Raw genomic sequence first — 22817 nt, 5'->3', positions numbered from 1 at the left:
TCGGAGGATCTAAAGACGGCATTCTGAGCAGGTTTTGAAACACCCAGCATGCAGCCCTCTCACCTGCCAGTTCCCAGTCTCCAGGAGATCAAACTCATTTTCTCTCACCAGATTTATATCTTGGCCTGGCTCGTGGCAGGAACAAAAGATAATGGCCGAAAGATCAATGGTTACTTTAAGCAAGGGGGGGGGGAAAGAAGGATACATTTTCAAGGTTTTCATACCTTCATAACTTTCTCCTGTCTCATTCCCATCCTCAGTCCCAGCTTCAGCATCAGGGAAGAGAAATTCCAGTCTGCCACTTGCAGCAGTGGGTGTCATAAATCAGCTGCTTGCTGCAGAGCATCTTTATCCAGGCTCTAATCTCTCCCAACCTCTTATCCAATTAAACTGTCCCCAGCCATGACAGTGAGGAGTCTCAGAAACAGAAGCTACTGCTTCAAGCTGCAGATGCCCACTGTCTGCCCTTGCTCTAGCTTGCAGCCAGATGAGAAGCAACAGTGTGGCCAGGGGTGTGTATGTGTTGGAGGATGGGATTGTGGGTGATGTGGAAATCCTCTTTCTTCCACACGTTGTCCTGATATCCATGTGTTGTAATTGTTTTGAGATTTCCTACTACAAATTGTTGTGGGGATGTTGTTGTGGGGATGAGCCTCGACAGACATCAACTAGTCATGTTTAACATTCACACTACTGTCACTCTTGTCATGGCCATGGCATGCATTCCTTCAGTCACCAGCATTAGCCAGCTCACTTATTACTATCATATTAGCTCACCTTACAGCTGAAACTCTTAACACTTAGCAAGTCACTGTCGAACAAACTCTTTTTACTCAGGCTCACCATCGAGTCCTTATTTGCCTGTATAACAGCAATCATTCATTCATTAAGGGTCTGGGCTAGCAAACTAGCATCAAACTAACACACCCCTGCTGTTCATGTTTTCTAGGGATGGAACATCTCAGCGCTTGTTCATCCTGACAAATTATTCTATTAAACTTAATGGTACAATCAACCTTGGCTAAGACCAGGAGAGCAGGAGACTCTGTTGAAATGTTTTTGTTTAAGGTGGACTGAGATTCAGGGCGCTCGAATAATGTAAGCCAGGGTTGTGTCTAACACGCACACACATACAGACACACTGTGTTTAATATTGTATGGGGTTTCCAAGTTACTCCATCCCCTACATAAACTATTCGTACTAAAGTGAGACACCCTTGTTCTGTTCCTTGTCAATGTCCATAAAAACTTTTTCCTCCATACTTTCCTTATCCAGTGTGTTTATTCACACTGAAGCATATCATACAGTAAATGTATCCAGTCCTGTCAGTTACAACTTAAATTCCGGTGCATTCTCTGTATTCCCTGACTACTATGTAAATATGAGAATAGGATGCCTATTTGTCCAGTTAGAGTTTGAACCTGATATCCATCACATCACACAGCCTGCATTTGCAACCTTTCAGAGATGCTGGCTGCACAACCTTATGTGAAGGACATCTTTGTCTTTCTTGCTTATCTTTTCTTGCTAAAACCCCGCTCTGTTCCAAAGGCATACTAAACTTCCACATTTTTGTCACACAGGCTCAAGTCCGCACAACGTTCAACTGGAAAATAGAACTTTAACAGATAAAGAAAAGGACATTGTTTATGATCTGCAATCAGCAAAAAAACTGGATGATTTTGATCAAAAGAGAGGGGAACATGATCACATGATCCCTTTCTGAGTGCCATTTACCATGAATGACACTTTGCAGTGAGTCGTCATACAACTAAACATGCCTACTTTTTATATATTATTAACAGTACTAACCCATCAGTGATAAAAAAAGCATAAAAAATGCTTTTTTTGTCACTATCAGCAATAGCTCTTAGCATAAATTCCCAATCATGTTTCTTACCTGGCTGGACTGGGTTTCTATGCTATATTCTCATTGGTGGAGGATATGGTTAGGGCCTACTTTTGGGAAAGGAAAGAAAAACAGCAACTTTAGGCTATGGAACTATTACACTGCAGAGCTGAAGAGTCTCATCAGGAGTCACCAGAGGCTGGTCCACCTCAGAACAAATTCTATCGTTTTCAACTGCGGTGTAAGTTTCATTCATTTTTACAAGGTTGTTGGGCACAAATAATCCAAACCATCTGTGGTAGCTGTGAGTGAGATCTGTGTGAATGTTCCGTACGTTTCAAAGCTTTTAAACCTGCGTTTGACCCACTGAGTCTCTATGACAACTGTGCAGCAGAGAGCGAGAGAGCGGTGGGCAGCCCCCAGTGTCGTAGAGGAGGGGGATCTGAGTGTTCCTGCATGCTCTGTTCCACATCTGGGGCTACTTGTCTGACAGGCAGACCCTTCTCACCCCTGTTGACTTGTCACTCACCGATGGGACTTGTTAAGCTAACAGTAAAAAATTGAGCACAGGCTGAGGAAATAAACCTGTATGTAATTGTAATGGGCCTGGCCGTAAAAACATTCAAATGTACACAATATAGCCAGAGGGGCAGCTGTGCCAGAGGAATGACTGCATGCAGACATGCAGGGTTGTTTAGCTCAACGAGGAGTCCTGGACTTTCTAAATCAAAGCTGTGTGGGTGCATGAGACAGTGGTTAAAAACACCACGATTCTTGGAAGTCTCCTGGGTGGCTCGCTGTGATAAGGTGTTGTTCTTGTAATGTGCCTTGTGCACTCTACATCATGGGGTTTATATCCCACTCAGGCCAAGGAAGTGAAGCTCGATCCTGCGGTGCATGCATTGTATAATGGGTTCAAATCCCACACCACCTGCAGATTCTATGCACTACTTGTGAGCAATGTCGATTTGGATATGAGCGTTAACTAGTAAACTTAAATCTCATTCTCTGGTGTCTGACTGTTTTACATGCCCCTCCGCATGTATCTTTTCAAAAAACTTATTGTTATACTACTAGTCACAACTGGTGGTTGTGGTGGTGGGAAAGAGCCCCAATTGTTTTGCCTAGGGCCCCCTTTCATCTGGAACTCATGTATTTCAGGGGAACAAGTTGGGTTAGGGTTAGGGTTGGGGTTAGGGTTTAGGGTTAGGGTTCCTACAGTCTCTCATAACCACTGGCTAATGACATAACAGACAAAACAGTCCGGTGTTAAAGCTTATGAGTCGAGGAGAATGAGCTGAAAAGCTAAACCATGGTTGGGTCTTTCACGGTCATGTACTGCCCTCTGCTGTTGAGATGAAAATTGACATGAATGCCGGAGAAAGACAGACACATTTTGACCAACCTCACAAAGAATGTACTGAACGTTATCCGATGCACACACATAGGGTAATATACTGAAGAACAACAATATTATCATCAAGCAAATTTTTTTATTTTGAGAAAGTGAGAAAGCAACAATGATCAGATAGGCTTTCTCACACGTGTGAACTCTTGTGCCCAGGTCCAGATGTTAGCCAGATCTGGGATTGTCTTTTATTTATGCATGGCAAGGACAAATAAGTCACCTGCGATGGTTTGGTTGGTGTGTAAGACATTTTCAGCCATGTAACAGGGAGGTGACATATTCTGATGACAGCTATCAAAATGATTATAGATGCATTTTCTTAATCTTGACTGAACTCTTACCCCTGACAGGCTGACACAAAGATGCTTAAAAGAAACCAAACATGAAGTCTTATTTGTCTATGAATGCTCTGTGGATGTGTGGGTTGAAGTTCACAGCACAGCTGCTTTCACTCCAACAAACATTAAAGAAATGACTTGATATATTGCCCAACAAAGAAAGAAAGAAAAAAAAACTGAATAGGGATAAATCATAACCATATGTTTTTCAATAGCTCCATTGATGCCTTGTAGTGTCCTCTGGGACTGATTATAATACACAATGCAATTCCATTGATTATTATTTCCTTTAATACAAAAAAAACATGTCGCTTTTGAAATAAGTGCAGCTATCTGAAAACAATTTGCCTTTGTTTTGGATAAAGCTATGGATTGATATGATTAGGATAAGCTAGTTTTCGTTTTAGTGGCATGATGCAGGACAAATGACAGTGTAACTTTACAACAGACTGCTGAGAGAAAGACAGTTAGACCTGCGTTGAGACATATTACATATCTCGTCATGAAAAAGCACAATTCCAAACAACGTTGTCTTTTAACGTTCATGTTATTGAAACATTTCTCCTTTTGTGATTAAATGTGACTTTTGAGGGGAAAAAAATCAGACTTTCTATAATAAAATTGGTTCTAAAAGTAGCCTACTATATATTTAGTCTTTTATTATGAAAGACACACAGAAACCGTAGACTCATAATAACCTGGACTACACGGAAGGTGTGTTTATGATGACGTCACGCCAGTGAAGCCTTCTGCGGGCATGAGACAGGTGACGGGAATGTTCATTGGGAAGATTTGCAACATCACTACGGTATTCCACTGTCTATCTGTTTGATAGATGCGTAGATCGCCACAGGTTGCTGTGTCGACGTGTCCATGTTGATGGTTTATGTCGCGTGTTGCCTGCAAACCCGACAGCTTGCCTTTGGATAAACTTGTGAGTGGGAGTGTATATTGGAAGCTTTGTTTCACATATAGTACATCATCTGGACCATTGGTACGTAAGCTATAAAATAACGTTTTTTTTCTTATAATCTGAGGTGTCTTACACCGCGATGTAAAAACGGTTAAGGAAGGGGAATCTCGACAGCTAGCCGCCGATTGTTGTCAGGGGGTAGTTATGTTGTTTCTAAGAGATAATTACTTTGTTTATCGTCCAGTTCAATGATTAGGTAGCGGTTGCATCCAGCAAGCTGGCATACTTGTAAAAGGACAGCATGGGTGAGATCATTTTGAACTCTTTTTCCATGTCACACTGTCAAATTTTTTTCCCCTCCAAAGTAAATGACTGAATCTTCTGGAAGTGTTTCTTTTTCTTGCTCGGTTAACTGATGACAGTTTGGCTACTGACATACTGTATGGCATTGGCATCTTAATTCAACAAGTAGAGTAGAGTAGACTGTCTTTAAATTCAAGATGTTTAGAGCTTAAAGTAAACGTAAAAGGCAAAAAGCTTGGACATGCACCTCGTGTTGACAATGAGATAGAAAGGATTATCTTGGAGCTTTTGTTTCAGCCACAATGGTTCCTCTATCATCCCACTGGCTAGCTCAGTTGTAGAATGGGATACCAGCCAATCAGTATGCGCCTTAACAGTCGACATCCCCGGCTGGTGCAGTCACTCAGCTTATTCAGCAAGGGTTGTGTGTGTGTGTGTGTGTGTGTGTGTGTGTGTGTGTGTGTGTGTGTGTGTGTGTGTGTGTGTGTGTGTGTGTGTGTGTGTGTGTGCGTGCGTGCGTGTGTGTGTGTGTGCGCGTGTGTGTCAGCATATATCTCTCTCGCAAGCGGCACTGCAGCAATACAATTACCTCCCTCAAAACCCCTATCTCCTCCCACTTTTACCCTAACAAACAACTTAGCTAGCTGGCCCACCACCTCCCTTCCCCCTCTCTTCACACCCCTCTGCCACATGCAGCCCGGCAGGAAGCTCTTGTGTCTGTGTGCGAATAAGTCAGTGGACAAAGTTAAACCCGTCCTTCTATCTGTGTGTTTACCAGGCTGCCGCTGGACTTTTCCGTAGAGCCAAACCACACAGCAAGTCGACTGGACAGGAGAGCAGAGCTAGCCCCCGAGGCAGGCTAAAGCAGTATTCCTCCTCAAGGTAATGACACGCTTTTAATAGAGGATTTTCTGCTGTCTCAATTCTTTCTGTGTTTACACTCGCATGGAAACGGACTGCAGGAGGGGTTGTTGATGTTTTTGTGCTTCTGTTCTGTTGGAACATCAAACAGCTAGACTAGGCTAACTAAACTTAGTGAATTTACTCTTATGTACTGTAGAAAAAGCATGGCTGGTACAGATTTGCTCTCAAGAGAGAGCTATTCAGAGGTTATTTAGAATGGGTGGGGCGCGTAAATATTTCCATGGTGGTTATCCGAGCACAGGGTAGCACTGTTGGATACCATCATCAGCAGTCAAACACAAATCACATGACAAACCAACACAGGAAAAAAAATGTAATTCAAGTGGCTGTTTTCTTTTTTTGTTGGACAGATACCCAGCATGGCAAACCCTGCTCCCCAGCTCCACCCTCCCCCCAAACCCCTCCCCCGAACCCAGACTGCCCTCCTCAACCCTGTAGCTGAGACCACCAAGGAGACCAGCAGGGACACAGGGGAGGAGAGAGAGGGATCAAGTGTGTGGAGAGAGACAGCAGGCGAGGAAAACAGGAGGGAAGAGAGAACCACTGAGTCAGAGGTGTCTGTGTCTCTCGAGGAGCCAGCTGGCTCATCAGAACGAGAAGAGTCTTTAAGTGAGGAGGCCGAAGCCAAGGAGATGGCAGCCAGAGAGAGGGAACTGCAGAGACAGCTCCTGGCCATACAAGAGCTGGTCCACACTGAGAGGAACTACCTGAGGCAGCTGCAAGTCTGCACGGTCACCATCCGCGCCAACCTTCACAAAATACAGGTAAACACGGTGGAACTGAGGCGGGCTGTGCCAACTGGCTCACGCTTAAGTATGGGGTCAGTTCACTGCCACAGTCTGCAGAGGTCAGGTCGAGGGAGCAGACAACCACCTGAGCATGCAGAGGCATGGAGGACTGAGAGTATGAAACATGGTCTCCTGAGGATAATTGCCCAACGTAGCCCAATAAGTGCTCAAAGTACTTTACCTGCTCAGCAGCCTGTGCCTTCGCACGCACCAATTGTGGCATTGAATTGATGTCATACATAAGGCAATCAGCTGGTCTACACAGAGAAGTACTATCTTACTGCAACTGACCACTGTCATTATAACTACCAACGGCATTGTTTGCAGACTGTAAAGGTAAAGTCATTCTGTTGCCATGGGACAACCAAAGTGGTTGTCAGGCTAGATCACTGTGCCTCGTTCCTAGTTCACTGTGAGTAAATCATTTCTGTTACACAAGCCTGAGGAAAAGGTTTAAGTAAACATCTCGCTTGAATTTATAGTCCCACATTTCCATGAGGATAAAGTGGGATTCTACTTTGGTTTTAACTGACGTTTGTAAACGTATAAAACAGTTGATTACACGGTGAGGCCTCCTTATGCAGTAGTCAGAGTGGTAATGAAAGGCTCAGTGTAATTGTATGGAGAGGGAGGGAGGGAGGGTGGGTGGAAGAGAGAATGGAACCATCTAGAGAGTAGTGAGAGAGTAGTGGGCGAGGGAGAATAAGGAGAGGGGGCACTCGAGCGAGAGGCAGATTGAGATGAGTTCAAAGACAAAGAAGGAATCAAGAATCGAGTAGAGAGAGATGTGTGTTGCGGATGTCTAGTGTCTTTGTGTAGAAGTGATTTACTGCCAAATCATGATCCCTCCCCCCCACTTGTCCTAGCCTCCACTGGCCAACCTGGACAGCATGTTCCTGTACATAGAGGAAGTGATGAAAGTCTCCAGTCGCCTCCTCAGCCTGTTGGACCAGCACCAAGGGCAGCTTGGAGAGCCCTTGTACCTGAAAACACTCTGTAAGGGATATCACAATACCAAGGATAGCTCAAAATTGTTTACAAAACAGATTCGGCCCGATTAAGTGAAACTGAGGTTAAGACCATAACATTCCCTGTAAAAGTTCCAATTGTTATTGTCCAATCTGTCATGACATGAAGTATGTTTATAGGTGTTCTTATTTCCGTTGACGTGCAATACGCCCTCATCTTCTGTCTCCTCGTCTCTCTCAGGTGACGCGTTCCTCAGCCTTTCCACAGAGATAGAGGCAGCTTACAAGGAGTACCTGGCTAACTACAGCAACGTGACCACGCTGGAGAACTCCTACAAGCAGAAGGAAGGCCTCTGGAACGAGGTCGTCAGAGTCATTAAGTCCTCTGCGTATGTTCTCGTCTCTCTACTAATTCAATCACTTCTTCGGACCTTGAAACTACGAGTGTTACGGTGCATCTTGATATATAGGGTAACTGTTTGACGAAACTGGGTTTTGATTCACAACCCCAGCGCGTACTGTAGATGAGAGGTTCATGGCAAGGGCACTACACTTGCAACGTCATGCTTTTGTTCAGCACTTCCATGCCTCTCAGACGTGCACTAGTGTCTACAGAACAATACCGAGTGTGTCCTAAGCCTTTTGCACGTTCCACACCTTTTTGAAAAGTATTTTCTCTGTCGTCATCTTGCCAGGCCGGAGGTCAACGCCACGTCGCTAAGTTTCTTCTTGGTGATGCCAGTCCAGCGTATAGCCCGCTACCCCCTCCTGCTCCAGACCATCAAGAAGCACACCGAGCCGGGCCACTTTGCCTACGACCTGCTGGAGAACACCGCCCATACAGCCATAGCACTCAACTGCAAAATCAATGAGTACAAACGCTTCAGAGAAGTGGGTGAGGGCATGATACGCACCGGCACACATTTCTCCAATAACATTTTATACTTTTTCCATTGATGAAGCGTTGAACTGTAGTGCTAAACGTCCCCTTATTTCAAGGGGCATTGATTATTACTATGACAATCCCATGCTGTTGCTCTGTATTGAATGTGTTTGTCTGTGTCACCACTTAAGCGGACAAATACAAAAAGACGGAGACCTTGACTATCAAGGACAAGATTGTTCGTCTGAACAGCCACAGCATAGCTAAGAAGACTGCCCGGCTCAGCCAGTTCATAAAACACGAGACTGGGATAGCTGCAAAGGTAAAGGTTACTGCACTGTTGGTACAGTACTGTAGTTAGCTTGCCCTTGCACAGATTACTTAACTTTGTGCACTACACACCTTGCTATAGTACATGCTGGTTGATCATTAAACAGACAGGTGGTGAGAAGGAGTATCACATGACCTGTGTTTACTGCTGGTTGGCTCAAACCCAGCCTAGTCCCTATCTGGAGACGGAGTATCATTTTGTCAGTGTTCATACTACTCAGCTTGAAGATATTACGTGACATCATCCCTCACTGTAGAAACTGCATTCCTGTGGTACTGGTTTAGTGTCGTTCAAGACACTATGACCTACATTTCTGACGTTTGAAGTTTTTGCCAAGAATCTACGCAAGTGTTTTCTAAAAACCTTCTCCTCAAATGGTCAAATATTTGCTATTCCACTCACATTTACATTAACATTCACATTCACTCACCATACACCATACACACTCACCATAACGATACCTCTTCATTACAACATTTTAATTCAAATTCAGTGCAAAATATAGCAATATTATGTCATGATTGAAACACATCATACTCAACGAAGTTATGGATCAAGAAATGAATAAATGTAAATGTAAATCATGTAAAAAAGTATTTAAATAGGATAATACAATAAAATAAATATTTAGGTCAGTACAGGAAAACCAACAAAGCAGTCTAATATAGTGCAAAAATAGATAATTTAAAATCCACATATTTAACAATATCATCTATAGGATATTAGATTGTAGCTTTGCAATAATTCGACCAGTCTGATGTAGAGGGCAAGTTCTTGAAAGTGTCTGTAACCTGCTCTGTTCTACAGCTGGTGGACGAGGAGTTTGATGCAGGTTCTTGAAAGTGTTTGTAACCTGCTCTGTTCTACAGCTGGTGGACGAGGAGTTTGATGCAGGTTCTTGACAGTGTCTGTAACCTGCTCTGTTCTACAGCTGGTGGACGAGGAGTTTGATGCAGGTTCTTGACAGTGTCTGTAACCTGCTCTGTTCTACAGCTGGTGGACGAGGAGTTTGATGCAGGTTCTTGACAGTGTCTGTAACCTGCTCTGTTCTACAGCTGGTGGACGAGGAGTTTGATGCAGGTTCTTGACAGTGTCTGTAACCTGCTCTGTTCTACAGCTGGTGGACGAGGAGTTTGATGCGCTGGAAGGATTCTTCTATATGCTGGAGAGTGGCATCACTGATCTCTATGACAACGTGGAGAACTTCGTCCATAATTTACAGGTGAGCTGTTGTTAGCATGCAAACTTATGTTGTAAAACTGTTAGCATGCAAAGTCAGCTTCAATTCCATGTGCAGTTGGTTTACCATCAATGTGTATGTTCTGTTGTTATCTGAAAAATATCTAATGACACTTATGAAACAGTCACTACTTGTTACGTGATCTAAACCAGGTGTCAGCCAGAGCAGTGATCATATTCCTAATTTTAAGTAAGACAAAGCTAATGCTGAAATTTAAGATTGGGAAAATATTTGGTGTAGTCCTCTTCAGTGCTACAGTATTCCTTTCCTGCTGTCTACAAATATAGTTTGAAGCCATACATTTCTGAGCATGTGAATTTATTTTTAACTTATTTTCTTCCTGTTCTCAAAATAGTTCTCATGGTAACAGTTATACATTTTTCTAGAGGTTTCTTGCTTGTAGACCAGAGGAGTTTGACTTGGACCTGGACGGAGAGAAGTCTGCTATTTCCTACAAAGAAATATCTACTGCATTGAGACAATGGATTCTTCCGACATTTGTGAGTTAAACGGAAGCTTTCTATTGTATTTCGTTATAGTGGGGGTTGGGTGGCTGAGCGGTTAGGGAGTTGGGCTATTAATCAGAAGGTTGTTAGTTAGAATCCCGGCCGTGCAAAATGACGTTGTGTCCTTAGGCAATGTCCTGTAAGTCGCTCTGGATAAGAGCGTCTGCTAAATGACAAAATGTAAATGTATAGTTCTATTCAGATCCTTGATCTATACAGACCCTTGCTTCTGTCCCCTGCCATCTTCCCACATCTCTCCTGTCCCCTGTCATCTTCCCACATCTCTCCTGTCCCCTGTCATCTTCCCACATCTCTCCTGTCCCCTGCCTCCCCAGGAGCACAGGATGAGGAGCCTCATATTCAAGCCCCTGTGTGCCCTGCGAGACCTGCTTGTTGGGCCCAGGAACTTGATCAGGAAACGCCTGGACAAGCTGCTTGACTACGAGCTACTGGAGGCTAAAGGCAGCCTCAGCTACGAGGAACAGGCTGTGGCCAATACATACAGGTAGATTTAACATGCAGTGTACCTCCAAGTCTGCTCAAGCCCTCAAACACACACAGGTATAAACAAACTCAAAAGCAGACTGTGTATCACTTGTTCCAATGTTTTTTTTTTTGACTACGAATCCTTATTTATCTCTGTAAAGAACCAAGTAATAATATCACTTGGATGCCTAAAGGCCTCATTACAGCTGTGCAGCAGCAGTTTCATTGTTTTCATGTTCTTCTGTTTTGTATTACGTAAGAACCTTTTATTGGTTCTGTTCTGTAATATGCAAAAACAAAAAGCACAAACGACAAACGGTCAACCAGGAAGGGAAAGCATTGTAAGACTCAGGAGTACCCTTGCAGTGGCTGGCAGCGGCTCCTGTACAGTAGCGCCCCTGTGTCCAGTGAGCTGACGTGATGTCACCTCCCTCAGGACCATCAACACGCTGCTCCTTAACGAGCTGCCCGTGTTCAACGGACTGGCCCTGCAGCTGCTCTGGGGCATGCTGGAGACCTTCAGCTGCCTGCACAGAGACCTGGCCTCGGACATGAAGCAGCTCTTCCAAGGCTTCGCCCAGCAGGTACACAGTAATGCTACTACTAGCACATCCCTGCTGCCACGGTGAACTTAGACCTGGATTTTGACTTTGAGAAGTTCTTCCTGGACTCATTTAATATTGAATCTCATGTTACTGTTGCTCAGGAAGTTAGGCTGAGTAGGCCATTTGCCTACATGCTGTGTGTATTCCTTTCACATGACAATATTAATTTTAACAGTTTGGTCTATTTCTCTAAATATATATTTTTTTCTCTCTCTCTCTCTCTCTCTCTCTCTCTCTCTCTCTCTCTCTCTCTCTTTCTCTCTCTCTCTGTCTGTCTCTCTGTCTCTGTCTCTCTCTCTGTCTCTCTCTTTGTCTCTCTCTCTCTCAATCCAGCTCCCTCACAGTGCTCTGGATCATGGTGCATTCTGGGAGTGGGCGGATGCAGAGGTCTTACAGGGAGTGCTGAGGCTGGACAGTCTGTGTAGGAATGTGCAGGACCAGCTCAATGCTCCCATTGTCCAGGTTCGTCCTGACAGAAGCCTGTCTATGAACTTGTTGTTGTTTAGTGGTGGCTTGTTGCTGGAGAAGACTTGGGGAAGATTTGGGAATGTGTGTCTCTCTGTCTGTGTTCTGAGAATATGTTGACAGACGGGAACAAGGTGTCTCACAGTAGAGCGCTGGGGAGTGTCCTCCCAATATCATGCATCATGCACTCTGAATTATTTTTATACATGGATTTAACAGCATGTTGTTTGTTCAGTCGGTATATTTTAGTTGTCATAGCACAACGCTGTGTGTCATGTCAAAATACCTGAACCGGTCTCTCTTGTCTGACAACATGGAGCGCTTTACTGTAATGGTGTGATTCAGCACATTCCTCAACTGGTCCTTCTGCATATCTAAAACATTCTTGTGTGCATATTTAAGAACCCGAAAGGCCATGCCCACAAAACTCTTAAAAAGATTTTTTTGGCAGTTTAGATGAACCAAATTAAATTAAATAGATTCCATCAAAACAGACATGGCTGGCGAAATTTTGATGTCTTAATATCTATGTGTGTTTTGGAATCATACATGAGATTTCATTTGAAAATTGTATTTAGTTAGTCACACCTGGAACTGTATTTTATTGTGAGAAATAAGTATGGTAACATATATCTTCATATACAGTCATACATATATCTTTCCCATAGCCGGGAGTCAGTATCAGTTTGTGTATTGATTAGTAGGGGTGGGGGGAAAAATCGATTCACATTTGAATCGCGATTGAGGCTTTTTTTTTATTTTTATGTTTTTTTTTAAACATTTATTAATCCAAACTTTTTTTGATTCAATATCATGAATCTACTTTTTATCGATTTGTGACCCCAAGAATCGATTCGAATCATGAGCTCCCATAAGATTCCCACCCCTAACGATTAGCATTCATAAGATTCTAAAAGGGACATCATGATGCATTTAGCAGCAGTGTGTGGACACATCCTAACGAGTGGGCCTCCTGTGCTCGCAGCCTCTCAGCCCGTCGTCCCAGCGACGGCTCAAGCTCCTCACAGAGAAGCACGGCCCTGGGAAGATCTACCAGGTGAGCAGCCTGGTGGTGGGCTCCAGGGACCTGGATCTGAGCCTGGGCCGGGGGGAGCTGGTGGCCATCCTCAGCCAGATGGACACCAGGGGAGATCGCCGCCGCTGGCTGGTCGACGCCGGAGGTAAAAGCTGCTCGCTTACACTTCCCGTCTGGGAATGATTTTTCGTTTTCTTATTGGATATCCCTTTGTAATTCTGCAAGTGGACAACTTGCAAATTTGACAATTTACAAAGGAACTGTTTGTGTTATATTGTGCATGCACATTTATCTCTTTTAGTATGTCTCATTATCAGGAATGTGTGTGTGTGTCTGGCTCAATTATCTTGACAACATGGCACTGTATGAAATTGGCGTGTTGCTCAGGACCCATGGAAACACGGTGTCATGTGAAATTGTTTGGATGAGCGATTCGGGACAAATAAAGACAAACATCTAAACAAGCGTGCACCTCCAATGCGCACTGCACTAGTTATAACAAACAGACGCCAACACACAACAATGATCCCTTGAGGGGTGTGGCATCTTAACAAGCCTCTGCTGCTCCTGGTCAAGCCTGGTTTTACTAAGATCTGTCCCTGTGTCCAGGTCCCAGAGGGTATGTTCCTGCGTCCAAGCTGCTCCTCTACCACCAGGTCTGCCTTGACCCTCCCACCTCTCCCCACCTCCCCCTGCCCACCAACCAGGGCAAGGTCCGCAGACACTCGTACGCTCCGGATGCCAGGCCAATGGCAGGCAACCTGAATTACTTCCAGGTAAGTGACATTTAGTTTTCGCCTGTTAGACGTCATTTTGCGTGCTAGGCATAACGGTATCAGTTTACTATGCATGGTGCCAAACTATCCATGCTAGGCAGTCAAGGGAGAGGTGCCATTAATCAGACAATTTCTGCCTGAAATCCCACTGTGAATTAAAAAAATATATTTAAAAGGGGAAGCCTTTAACAGAATATTGCTACGAGTAACATAGTAGTAGGAAGAGATCAATGCTGTAAGGGTCATTTAACGTTTTAGACAAACATGGTTTCTCACCACAGCATTTCCCTGTGAAATGTCTGGATTTTCGACCGTGTGACCGGATGACAGATGGTCATATAGTCAGCCAGTTCTGTTCTCCGACGTGTCCCATGTGCCCCCTGGAGGCAATGTGGTGACTCGTCACATTCTGCTTCCCTCAGACAGGGTGGGGGGAACACAGACTCATTTCCCTGTGTTCGATTTTTGCTTTTTGTCACAGGAAGCTATGCATGGTGCAATCATTTTGAACAATAAAGTAGAACTAGATAATTTCCTACATTTACATATCTTCTCTTTGGGCGCAGGTCCAGATAGGTCTGCAGGGTTGTTGTCAGGTGGCTGGTCAAGTGTTTCATGGAACAGGATTATGGCTCTGAATATTCACTGAAATTAATGATGTTGAATAATGAAGAGTGTGGGGGCTTCCACTTGACTGGACACTGTCTGTGTGATTAATATCACAGGGATGATGGATTCATAGGGTGTCCACCACGCTACGCACATAAATCATCAACTTAGTCGCTTGTTTGTGCATTTGTGACGGGGAGGTTTTTATGAAACAAGACCAAATTAGCATTCACAAACTCGTATTTCTTACCTTACCTTGTCTGGTGCTCCTCAGACACCAGTATTATTTAAAGTAGTTCCATGTGTTACCAGATGAACCTTCAAAGCTCGTAAATGTCTCTTGTTGATGTGTGTGTGTGTGTGTAATATATGTCTGTCTCGCTTGTGAAAATGAATGATGCTCAGCTTGACCTTTGCAAAGCATTCATCATTCTCTCCCATCCAGCCCCCTCAAACCATGCTTGACGTTATCACTTATCATGAGTAGGTGACTGCCAATCTGGCCAAGGCTTTCAAACGCATCCTTCCATTCCCTTCAAACACTAAACTAGCATCATCAAATTGGTCAAAGCAAGCTAGCTAGATTACTTTTCTTTTCGCCAATCAAGTCATGTCCGATCTGGAATTATGATGCATCTTAATTACAGTTGTGCAAACAACCCTTGTGTTAGATCAGATTTATCTGGAGCTTATGAATATAGAATGAAGCCCTTTTGTAGCCCAGATATGCTGTAGCTAAATCATTCCTGGAAAACAGATTTTTTAGCTACGTGTATTAGCCCATATCACCTTTGGCCACAAGGAGGTGCCATAAAACATCTCAGATCCCATATGATGCCTTGATCAAATATTGAGGTATGCTGTGTTTGCACTATGATACGACTACAGTAGATGAGAAACCATCAAGATAAAGAAATCCAGTAGCAGTGTGGTATCCTCCCCTCTACTTCTACATAGTATGTGCGTGTCGACAGGAGGTCTCTCATACCTTGACCTGGTTTCCATGACACCGCTCCGTAATTCCAGGTGTTTGCGGCCTACGACTTCACAGCGAGGACCAATCACGAGGTGTCCCTTGCGGCCGGGGAGCCAATCAGAGTGTTGGAGCAGCAGGACAAGAGAGGGAACCCCGAGTGGAGCCTGGTGGAGGCCAGGGGCAAGCGAGGTTACGTACCCTCCAACTTCCTGGCTTTCCTGCCCTCCCCCGCGTTGACGTCATCAGCCTGCGCCAACGCCCCCTGTCACTAAAGGTTGTGCTGGAGAAGCCCTTGGTGGGAGCCCACTGCCCTTCACCTCAACCCCACCAGCACATCCTCCACGAAGGATCACTCGGTGGATTGCCAGCTTGTGTATATGTGTGTGTGCGCAGTCAGTGGATCGTCGACGTGGAGCGTAGAGGGGTGGGTGTGTGTGCGCGTGCGTGCGTGTGAGCCTGGGCGTTTGTCGGTGTGAAGCGCTGCTTCTGCCTGCTGCTTAGTCACGCTCCTCCATGCCCTGTCGCAGCCTCGGCCCTGAGTCCCAGAGAGACTGCGGAGACCGCGAGGCCTCTGTCTGACGGAGTACTGTTGCCCAGGGGCGTCGGAGGAGACACGGACTGTCGGATGACCAAGCTCTCCTGCTCACCCTCATCAGTCTGTCTGCATCTCTGTGCCCCCCTTTTATCTTTGGATCTTGCAAATGTGTTGAAGTGGTCAACAGATGTATGTGTTTATGAAAAACCCAGACCTCTCAGTGATGCGTTCTCTGCTGCAGGTCGATGCAGGTACAGACAAGCATATACACACTGTTATAGCATCTTCAACCTCAGCCAATGTAGCGGTAGCAAATATGCTGTCACACTTTGGCATGACTGAAACCTCCTCTCAAGAGCTCTTTAAATATAGCTGTTTGTTCCAAGAAATGCTCTGCGTGCGCTGTGTGGTTACCAAACCAGTTACATCACTAGCTTATAGAGCAGTCTAGCACTGCTGTACTGCAGTCAGCAGCATCTGATTGGTCCAGAAGTCAGTGTGTGGGAATAAGAGGACTCGACGTTCTGATCCGTCCCCCTCGGCTGTATCCGGGCTGTGCGGCGGCAGGATAAGGCTGTCATGTTTAAGATGGCCACTAGGGGAGGGCCGATGCCAGCTCACTGCCTCACCACAGCGCCTGCATTACCTGAGCCAGTATTGGTGCTTACCTAAGAATGTTGCACAACCTCAAATGTAGTCTCTCGCAAGAGCTGTTTCGTGTTGCCTACTTGTGTTCTTTGGATGAAGATCATGATCTTAATGAGAATGTGTCATATTGTGCAATTGTCTTGAAGGTGTTTTGATGATGACTCATTGTATTTATTGATTTTGTTGTTGTTGTATATTTCTCTGTCTAACCCAGGGCTGTTTTACATGTCCATCCGAGTGATGGGAGTTACAATATGAAGGTGAAATGACTCATACTTTGCCGGAGATAAATATAGGAGGTAAACCGGCAGTGCGTTTTCTGTAGTTTGGTTAATGCTGATATGTGCAGAACTAACTGTTCCCTCCCGTCATGTTGAAGTACAAGGCTAGAACATGTACCTCTATTTTTGGTGTATTTTGGAGAAAGGGCAGCCTGTGTCGATGGCGCATCGGAGGCGGTTCGGAGGCAGAGCTTTCAGTGACGGAGCACTACGAGGAGGGGTAATGAAGCGAGAGCAATGGCCGGATGCTTTTAGGGTTGCACTTATCACGACAGTGCTGTCGGTGTGTCGGAATACCCTGCACGACTAACATAGTGGTTTGGATGTGCGCTCACTGTGTGCGTCAGGGTTCGTCACTGCCGTTAACGTGGGCTCGCCTGTCAGCACCGATTGAATTCCAAGCCCCCCCCCTGCAGCGATCTATACCCTCAGCATGACAAAGACCCACGGATCTAAAAATACTTTTCCCTCTCCCCACCGGTCTAAAAATAGCCCACTGTTGTTGGTTGGTCGGTTCTCCATCCCACTCACCAGTCTCCCCCTGCTGGCCACGGTGTGAAGTTTTTTATGATCATTTTCCGATACTATAAACTTCCTCTGCAAGGCAGTTAATCCTCTCTCCCTCGTTCTTGTTCTCCGAGCGTGTTACCAGGAGAGACGCAGGATCGATACCGGTTGTCTTGCTCGATGGTCTGAGCAAGTGTTGCCAAGTAAGATACGTAGTCTGCTGTAGAACTGTTCCTGTGTTGGAAACGGACTGTGTCCCTTGGGCCAGAAGAGTCCAGACCAGCTACTCACATACACACACACGATCACACACACGATCACACACACACACGATCATGTGTGTCAGGCCAGATGGCAAATTTATGGCCGTGTGTGAATTCATAGTTTGTTTTTCAGCAGAGGGCTGCCAAGGCGGGAGAGGTTCACATCTGCATCCTTAGAGCTGGAAGATTTTTTTTTTTCTTCCCTGGAAGTATTTCCCCCCCTCACCCCCACCCCATTTCACACACACTCGCCCTCTCTCCCTGCCTCTCGCCCTCTCTCCCTGCCTCTCTACTTGCCCTTGAAGCAGTCTTGTATTTGCATGCCTAGGTCTTAACGTAAGAACTGCTTGTGCGTGCGTGCGTTCAAAGGAGGACAGACCTTTCAAAGCCGCGCCACGGAAATAACCCTGGTCTTTGGAGGGGTCTAAGCCCGGGCTGCATTTGGGAACAGTTTGGCCCATGTTGTGGTGCTTCTATAGGAGTCATCAGCTGATCTCTGCACACAACCCCATTTGAGTTTTAACAATGGCTCATCCAGACTAGCATTGCAGAGGGCTGTCCTGGTTCATTACCGGAGCTTAAGATAGTGCTAAGCTCAGCGACAGCTACAGGCTGGGCACCACGTGATCCTCTGCCCCCAGATAGCCTCTCAGCCCTGCAGCATTCTCCACGGGCTCCACCTGGAGACACAGGCAAGCTCCAGCCACTAACACTTGATGCCCTGTGTGTGTGTGTGTGTGTGTGTGTGTGTGTGTGTGTGTGTGTGTGTGTGTGTGTGTGTGTGTGCGCGCGTGTGTTACCACTTGCGTTGGAAATATATCATGTGAGTGTGTGAAATCTCAACCTGTATAGATTCTGGGGGTCCATTGGGGGTTTGAGGGATTGTATGCCGTTTAATATTCCAGCCAATCATCTGTTCGGTTCTGCTCACGTTCAGTGATTCCTTCTAGATATAGATGACTCAGACTGATCAGCTCACCCTTCAAATTCAATCATTTATGTCCCCCCCACACACTGCATTGAATTTACAGTGAAAGTCGGTTAACCTCTGATGATTTCCATAGTGCTTAGCAGGTTGTTGACCATGGCAGATAAAGGACTAGATTGTTCTCTGGAGAAGTGGGTGCTCCAAATTGAAACTCAGGTGGGTGACTATCCTGTATCGCTGTTTATCCCTGAGTCCGTTTTCAAATGAAAAGGCAAAGCTGCCCCCACCATACTCTGTTTGAAGAAATGTAAAGAAATAAATTCTCCACTTACCGCCTTTCACCGATGTCTCTTCAGTATGTTTCTCTTCACTGTCCCTAAAAGGTAGCACTGGGATGCCAATCGTGTTTTGTGTGTTTGGGGGCAGGTGGCAGGTTGCCAAGGGCTGGCAGTATGTCACAAGCTAGCCAGCCATGTGACTGGCCAGGCGCAGGGTGTAGGGTGACAGCTCAAGGTCTACCGTGTGTTTCACAGTCAACACCTCTTCCTGCCATGCGCCAGGAGACACTGTTCAGACTGGATGTTACATTCTGCCTGTAAGCCCCCCCCCCCCCCCCCCCCCCCTTCACACTAGTGTGCCCTTTAACTCACATACACACACACACACACATTACTGGCCCTTTCCTGTTCCTCCCTGAATTAATCTTGTAAACAGGGCCTACCCGATACAAGGCTGCCAGACTTTGAATCTGCTGTACTTGAGGGGGCCAGGCATAGGCTAGCATGGGTGTGAGGAAGACCCAGGTACTGAGACCGAGGTGAGTAGGGTTGTCTGTGTCATACACTACGTGAAAGCACCATGCATTTCTGCCCACCTGGATGGCCTACAGACAATATTGCGATGTTCTGTTCACGCTCCTGCTACCTCGAAATCATCTTTAGAATACTTTGTATGACACTCCACATATCAAAGTGAAATCAAAGCATTGGGCACACTTTACAGCTGATATATATCAAACAGCAGGTGTCAGGTTAGGGTTTGGTGGGATCGTTTAAAGGCATTTCGTTTTCAGGAGCTCATTCCTGTGCGACTCTTTAAACTGTCAAACCTCGTGTGTTGCTGTTGTCTGTCGGAGAGAACTATGTAGAACAGGGAGAGCAAAAGGAGAGATCCATGAAGTGCTTTGCCATTCAAACAGGAACTAGCAGTGTTTTAATTATCTGTCTGTAATACATTTTGCTCTACATTTTGTCTTTGCCAATAAACTAATGTAATATTCCCATGTGAGATGCAATGTTTGTGTCCTGTCATCTGTGTCTACAATGGAGCCAGAAAAACAGCATCACTTACACCCCCACAAAAGGAACTGAACATGTTTTTTTTTTAAGATTGTCCAGGAGAATGGTGGATGTAAGTATATGCATGACAATCAGCAACAAACATGCTTTACTGCATGTGGCCATATCACTCTATCCTATATATGCCACTGTGTGTTTTCTTCCATGTTTTATGTGATGGAAAACAGGCAGCAGTTTGCTGCTCAGTAGGCTGAAGGAGATAAATCACAAATCCACTGAGGGAAAGACATGTGTAGGGTGACAAGCAGGATCCCCACACGCGCTGACCTGTTAGTGTCTGAGGAGCAGCTTAACCCGAGCAAGGTGATCTAACGACTAATGTATGCATGCTGTCTGATGCGAGCATTCATACACCACGGCCTCACACGGTCCACAAACACTGCACAGGTTAGATACTTTGTATTTTAGAAAATGTTCTTGATTACTTCACCCCGATTCACTGGTTGTTTAAAGCCGTAATTTTCCCAACCTCTGCCCCGACGGCAGTAAAAGCGAGTAAGTGGTGATTCGTCTTCCGCCGAGACATTGTTATTGCCATTCAATAAAAATTCTGTCAATATAGTGTTGACATGCAGGTCTGCTCCACACTCACTGTTACAGTACAAAGCACTCACCCCCAAAGAGAGTCACAACACTGGTGTGTGGAAAACATGGACGCACATTTCTTCCCATGGTATGTAAACACTGCAGCCCACAGTGGCATTCACATGGACACACAGTCACTGTTTGTATTTCAGACACTCTTAATTCGAGAAAGGTCATGTTCAATCTTAATGCCTACATATTTTTTTATTTTTTTATTTGAAACAGTATGTTTCAACAAACTTTAAACAATTTAGATGAAAGATTTGTTTGTTTTTTCACGTTGGCAAATTAATGCTATTTTTTGGATACATTGAAAGGTTTGGGTAACCAAGTTGTCTCTTTGGAGGTCACGGTGCTCCCTTCACTTTCATAAGCTGAAGATTGTTATGGCAGGAGTGCTGTGGCAGCCTCATGGGAACATCAATTTCTGAAACAGCCACACATTTTAACATCCGAGTGTGAGGAAAATGGCACACTACCTAACCCCTACACCATCTAGGGAATGCGTGTGTTTGAGAGAAAGGGAGGTAGGGTCGAGGCATGGGGTGTGCAAAAGGGGAACGTGTTCTTCTAACAGACCGCCTTCCCTGCTCCCCAGCCTCCTAGAGAGGTGTGTTTGGTTCTATCTCCTTGTATCTGTTTCTCATCCCCTCTCTAAATCCCTCTCTCTCCCCCCATAGCAGCAGGAACAGCTGCCCTGCCTGACTTCCGGCCTGTATTCCAAGGTTGCCAAACAGTTCAAGGCTACGATAGATAATAACGCTGACCCACGCTGAATGCTGCAGTAATAAAAATGATGTGTGGCAGAATACTGGGGACCAAAAGAATCTGAAACCTTACAGGGGTCGGGCCTGCAGAGGTCAAGACACAGATGGGGGTCAAACCTTGTAGGATGTCATCAGGATCAAACCCTAGTCCTCTAGGATCTATTTTGACGGTACTACCAGCCCCCTGTTGTCCCTTGTCATCACTGAAGTGACTCTGGCAGCACCCAAAGTCTTGTTTAACGACTTGCAGAATGATATAGTCATAAACACTCGTTTCACTTGCCACATAATCCCTGAGCCAGATGAAGGGATTTTAGGCCCTAATCCTTCTATTTAGAGGTATTTTGTGAGGAGGGATCTCTGGATGCAGGTGGTCTGTTCTCACACACATTCACACGTTCTCATGTACTGGACAAACCCAGACACTTCTACTGCATGCTCTGTTTTAGGTATAAACCTTAATAACTGGTGTAAACCATGTTGACAGTATTAACAATCAACATACATGGACCCAGTGAGGCATTTATGCAGACCGGAAAGTATGAGTTTTAATCCTACTTTTGAAAAGACCTTTCACCATGTAAGGGTATCATTCTGTGCAGGGCTCTAAGTTGTAAAACCACTAACATTCAATAGGGCTGCGTCTTAACAAATCACCTCCATTATGGAAACCACAACTGTAATTATAACTCCTTCAGGAAAATGAGAATCTTTGAAGCAGGACCATGTTGAAGTGACATTCTTCTACAATGATTGTATTTTGAGAATATTTTTTATCTCAACTGAGGAATTATTTGGCTCCCATAAAGTCCAAATATATTCCTGTGTAAGCAAACGTTTCCTTGTTTGGCCACAGAGATGTCCTTACCTCAATGATGACAGTGGATTTGTTAAGTGTATGAAGACACATGTTTCTCTCCAGACCACCGAGAGGCCTGCACTCTCTCCTACACGTCCACGTAATACCGATGTTATATCAATTCAAGTAAAACTATTTCCACCCATGTAAGAAGACATATTTTTTTCGACACTTTTAGGATGACCATTCTTCAATCAAGGATACCGTTGAATAAAGATCTATGAAATTATAATCAGTCACTCAAATTGTTCCTCTTTTATTTATGTTAAAAGATTTAATGCCGTTTTTAAATGTTGTATTTGACAAAGTGAGACAGAGAGTTTAAGCATTAATACATAAGATTATCAAATACATTATAATTTGAGGTAGTATGAGGTAGGTCTGGTTGTTTGTTTGTTTGTTTGCCCCCAATTCTTCTCTGAACTTCCGTGCTTTCCTCCAGCTTGAGTTTGATAGACAGTGGTGTCACCAAATGAGCCAAGGATGAAGGCCCGCCTCACCAAAGCCGATTGGCTGGAACAGGATTGCTGGATAACAATTGGTTGGAAAGTAGCGGGCTGCTCCAAAAATGAGAAATTCACATTCCACTGGCACTGAGCTGTCTCTGTTGCTTAACAACTCACTAAGGGCCTCATTAACTTACAAAACATGTTTACAAAAAAGGCCCACCTTCAAGTGAGA

General features: G+C 44.9%; 1 protein-coding gene across 6 annotated transcripts; it reads left to right on the top strand.

The window, feature by feature from the left end:
- Positions 1-4368: 4368 nt before the first annotated feature.
- On the top strand, positions 4369-22497 carry arhgef37 (Rho guanine nucleotide exchange factor (GEF) 37). Of its 6 annotated transcripts, XM_047040950.1 has the most exons (16): positions 4369-4590; positions 4754-4814; positions 5591-5694; positions 6087-6500; positions 7391-7520; positions 7734-7881; positions 8188-8387; positions 8567-8697; positions 9824-9928; positions 10333-10446; positions 10788-10957; positions 11375-11522; positions 11877-12005; positions 12994-13189; positions 13654-13820; positions 15456-22497. In XM_047040950.1, the coding sequence occupies exons 4-16, from the start codon at positions 6096-6098 to the stop codon at positions 15675-15677; spliced, it is 2265 nt and encodes a 754-aa protein (XP_046896906.1). In that variant the 5' UTR covers positions 4369-4590; positions 4754-4814; positions 5591-5694; positions 6087-6095; the 3' UTR covers positions 15678-22497. The 6 variants fall into 6 exon arrangements, with proteins under 6 accessions (XP_046896906.1, XP_046897690.1, XP_046896096.1 ...); XM_047041734.1 differs by lacking the exon at positions 4754-4814 and having other exon boundaries at positions 4369-4530; XM_047040140.1 differs by lacking the exon at positions 4754-4814.
- Positions 22498-22817: the final 320 nt, after the last annotated feature.

Source organism: Hypomesus transpacificus, chromosome 1, assembly GCF_021917145.1.
Source record: "Hypomesus transpacificus isolate Combined female chromosome 1, fHypTra1, whole genome shotgun sequence".
Lineage (NCBI taxonomy): Eukaryota > Metazoa > Chordata > Actinopteri > Osmeriformes > Osmeridae > Hypomesus > Hypomesus transpacificus.
The sequence above is the reverse complement of the archived record's forward strand: the minus strand, read 5'-3'. Positions and strand labels throughout refer to the sequence as shown.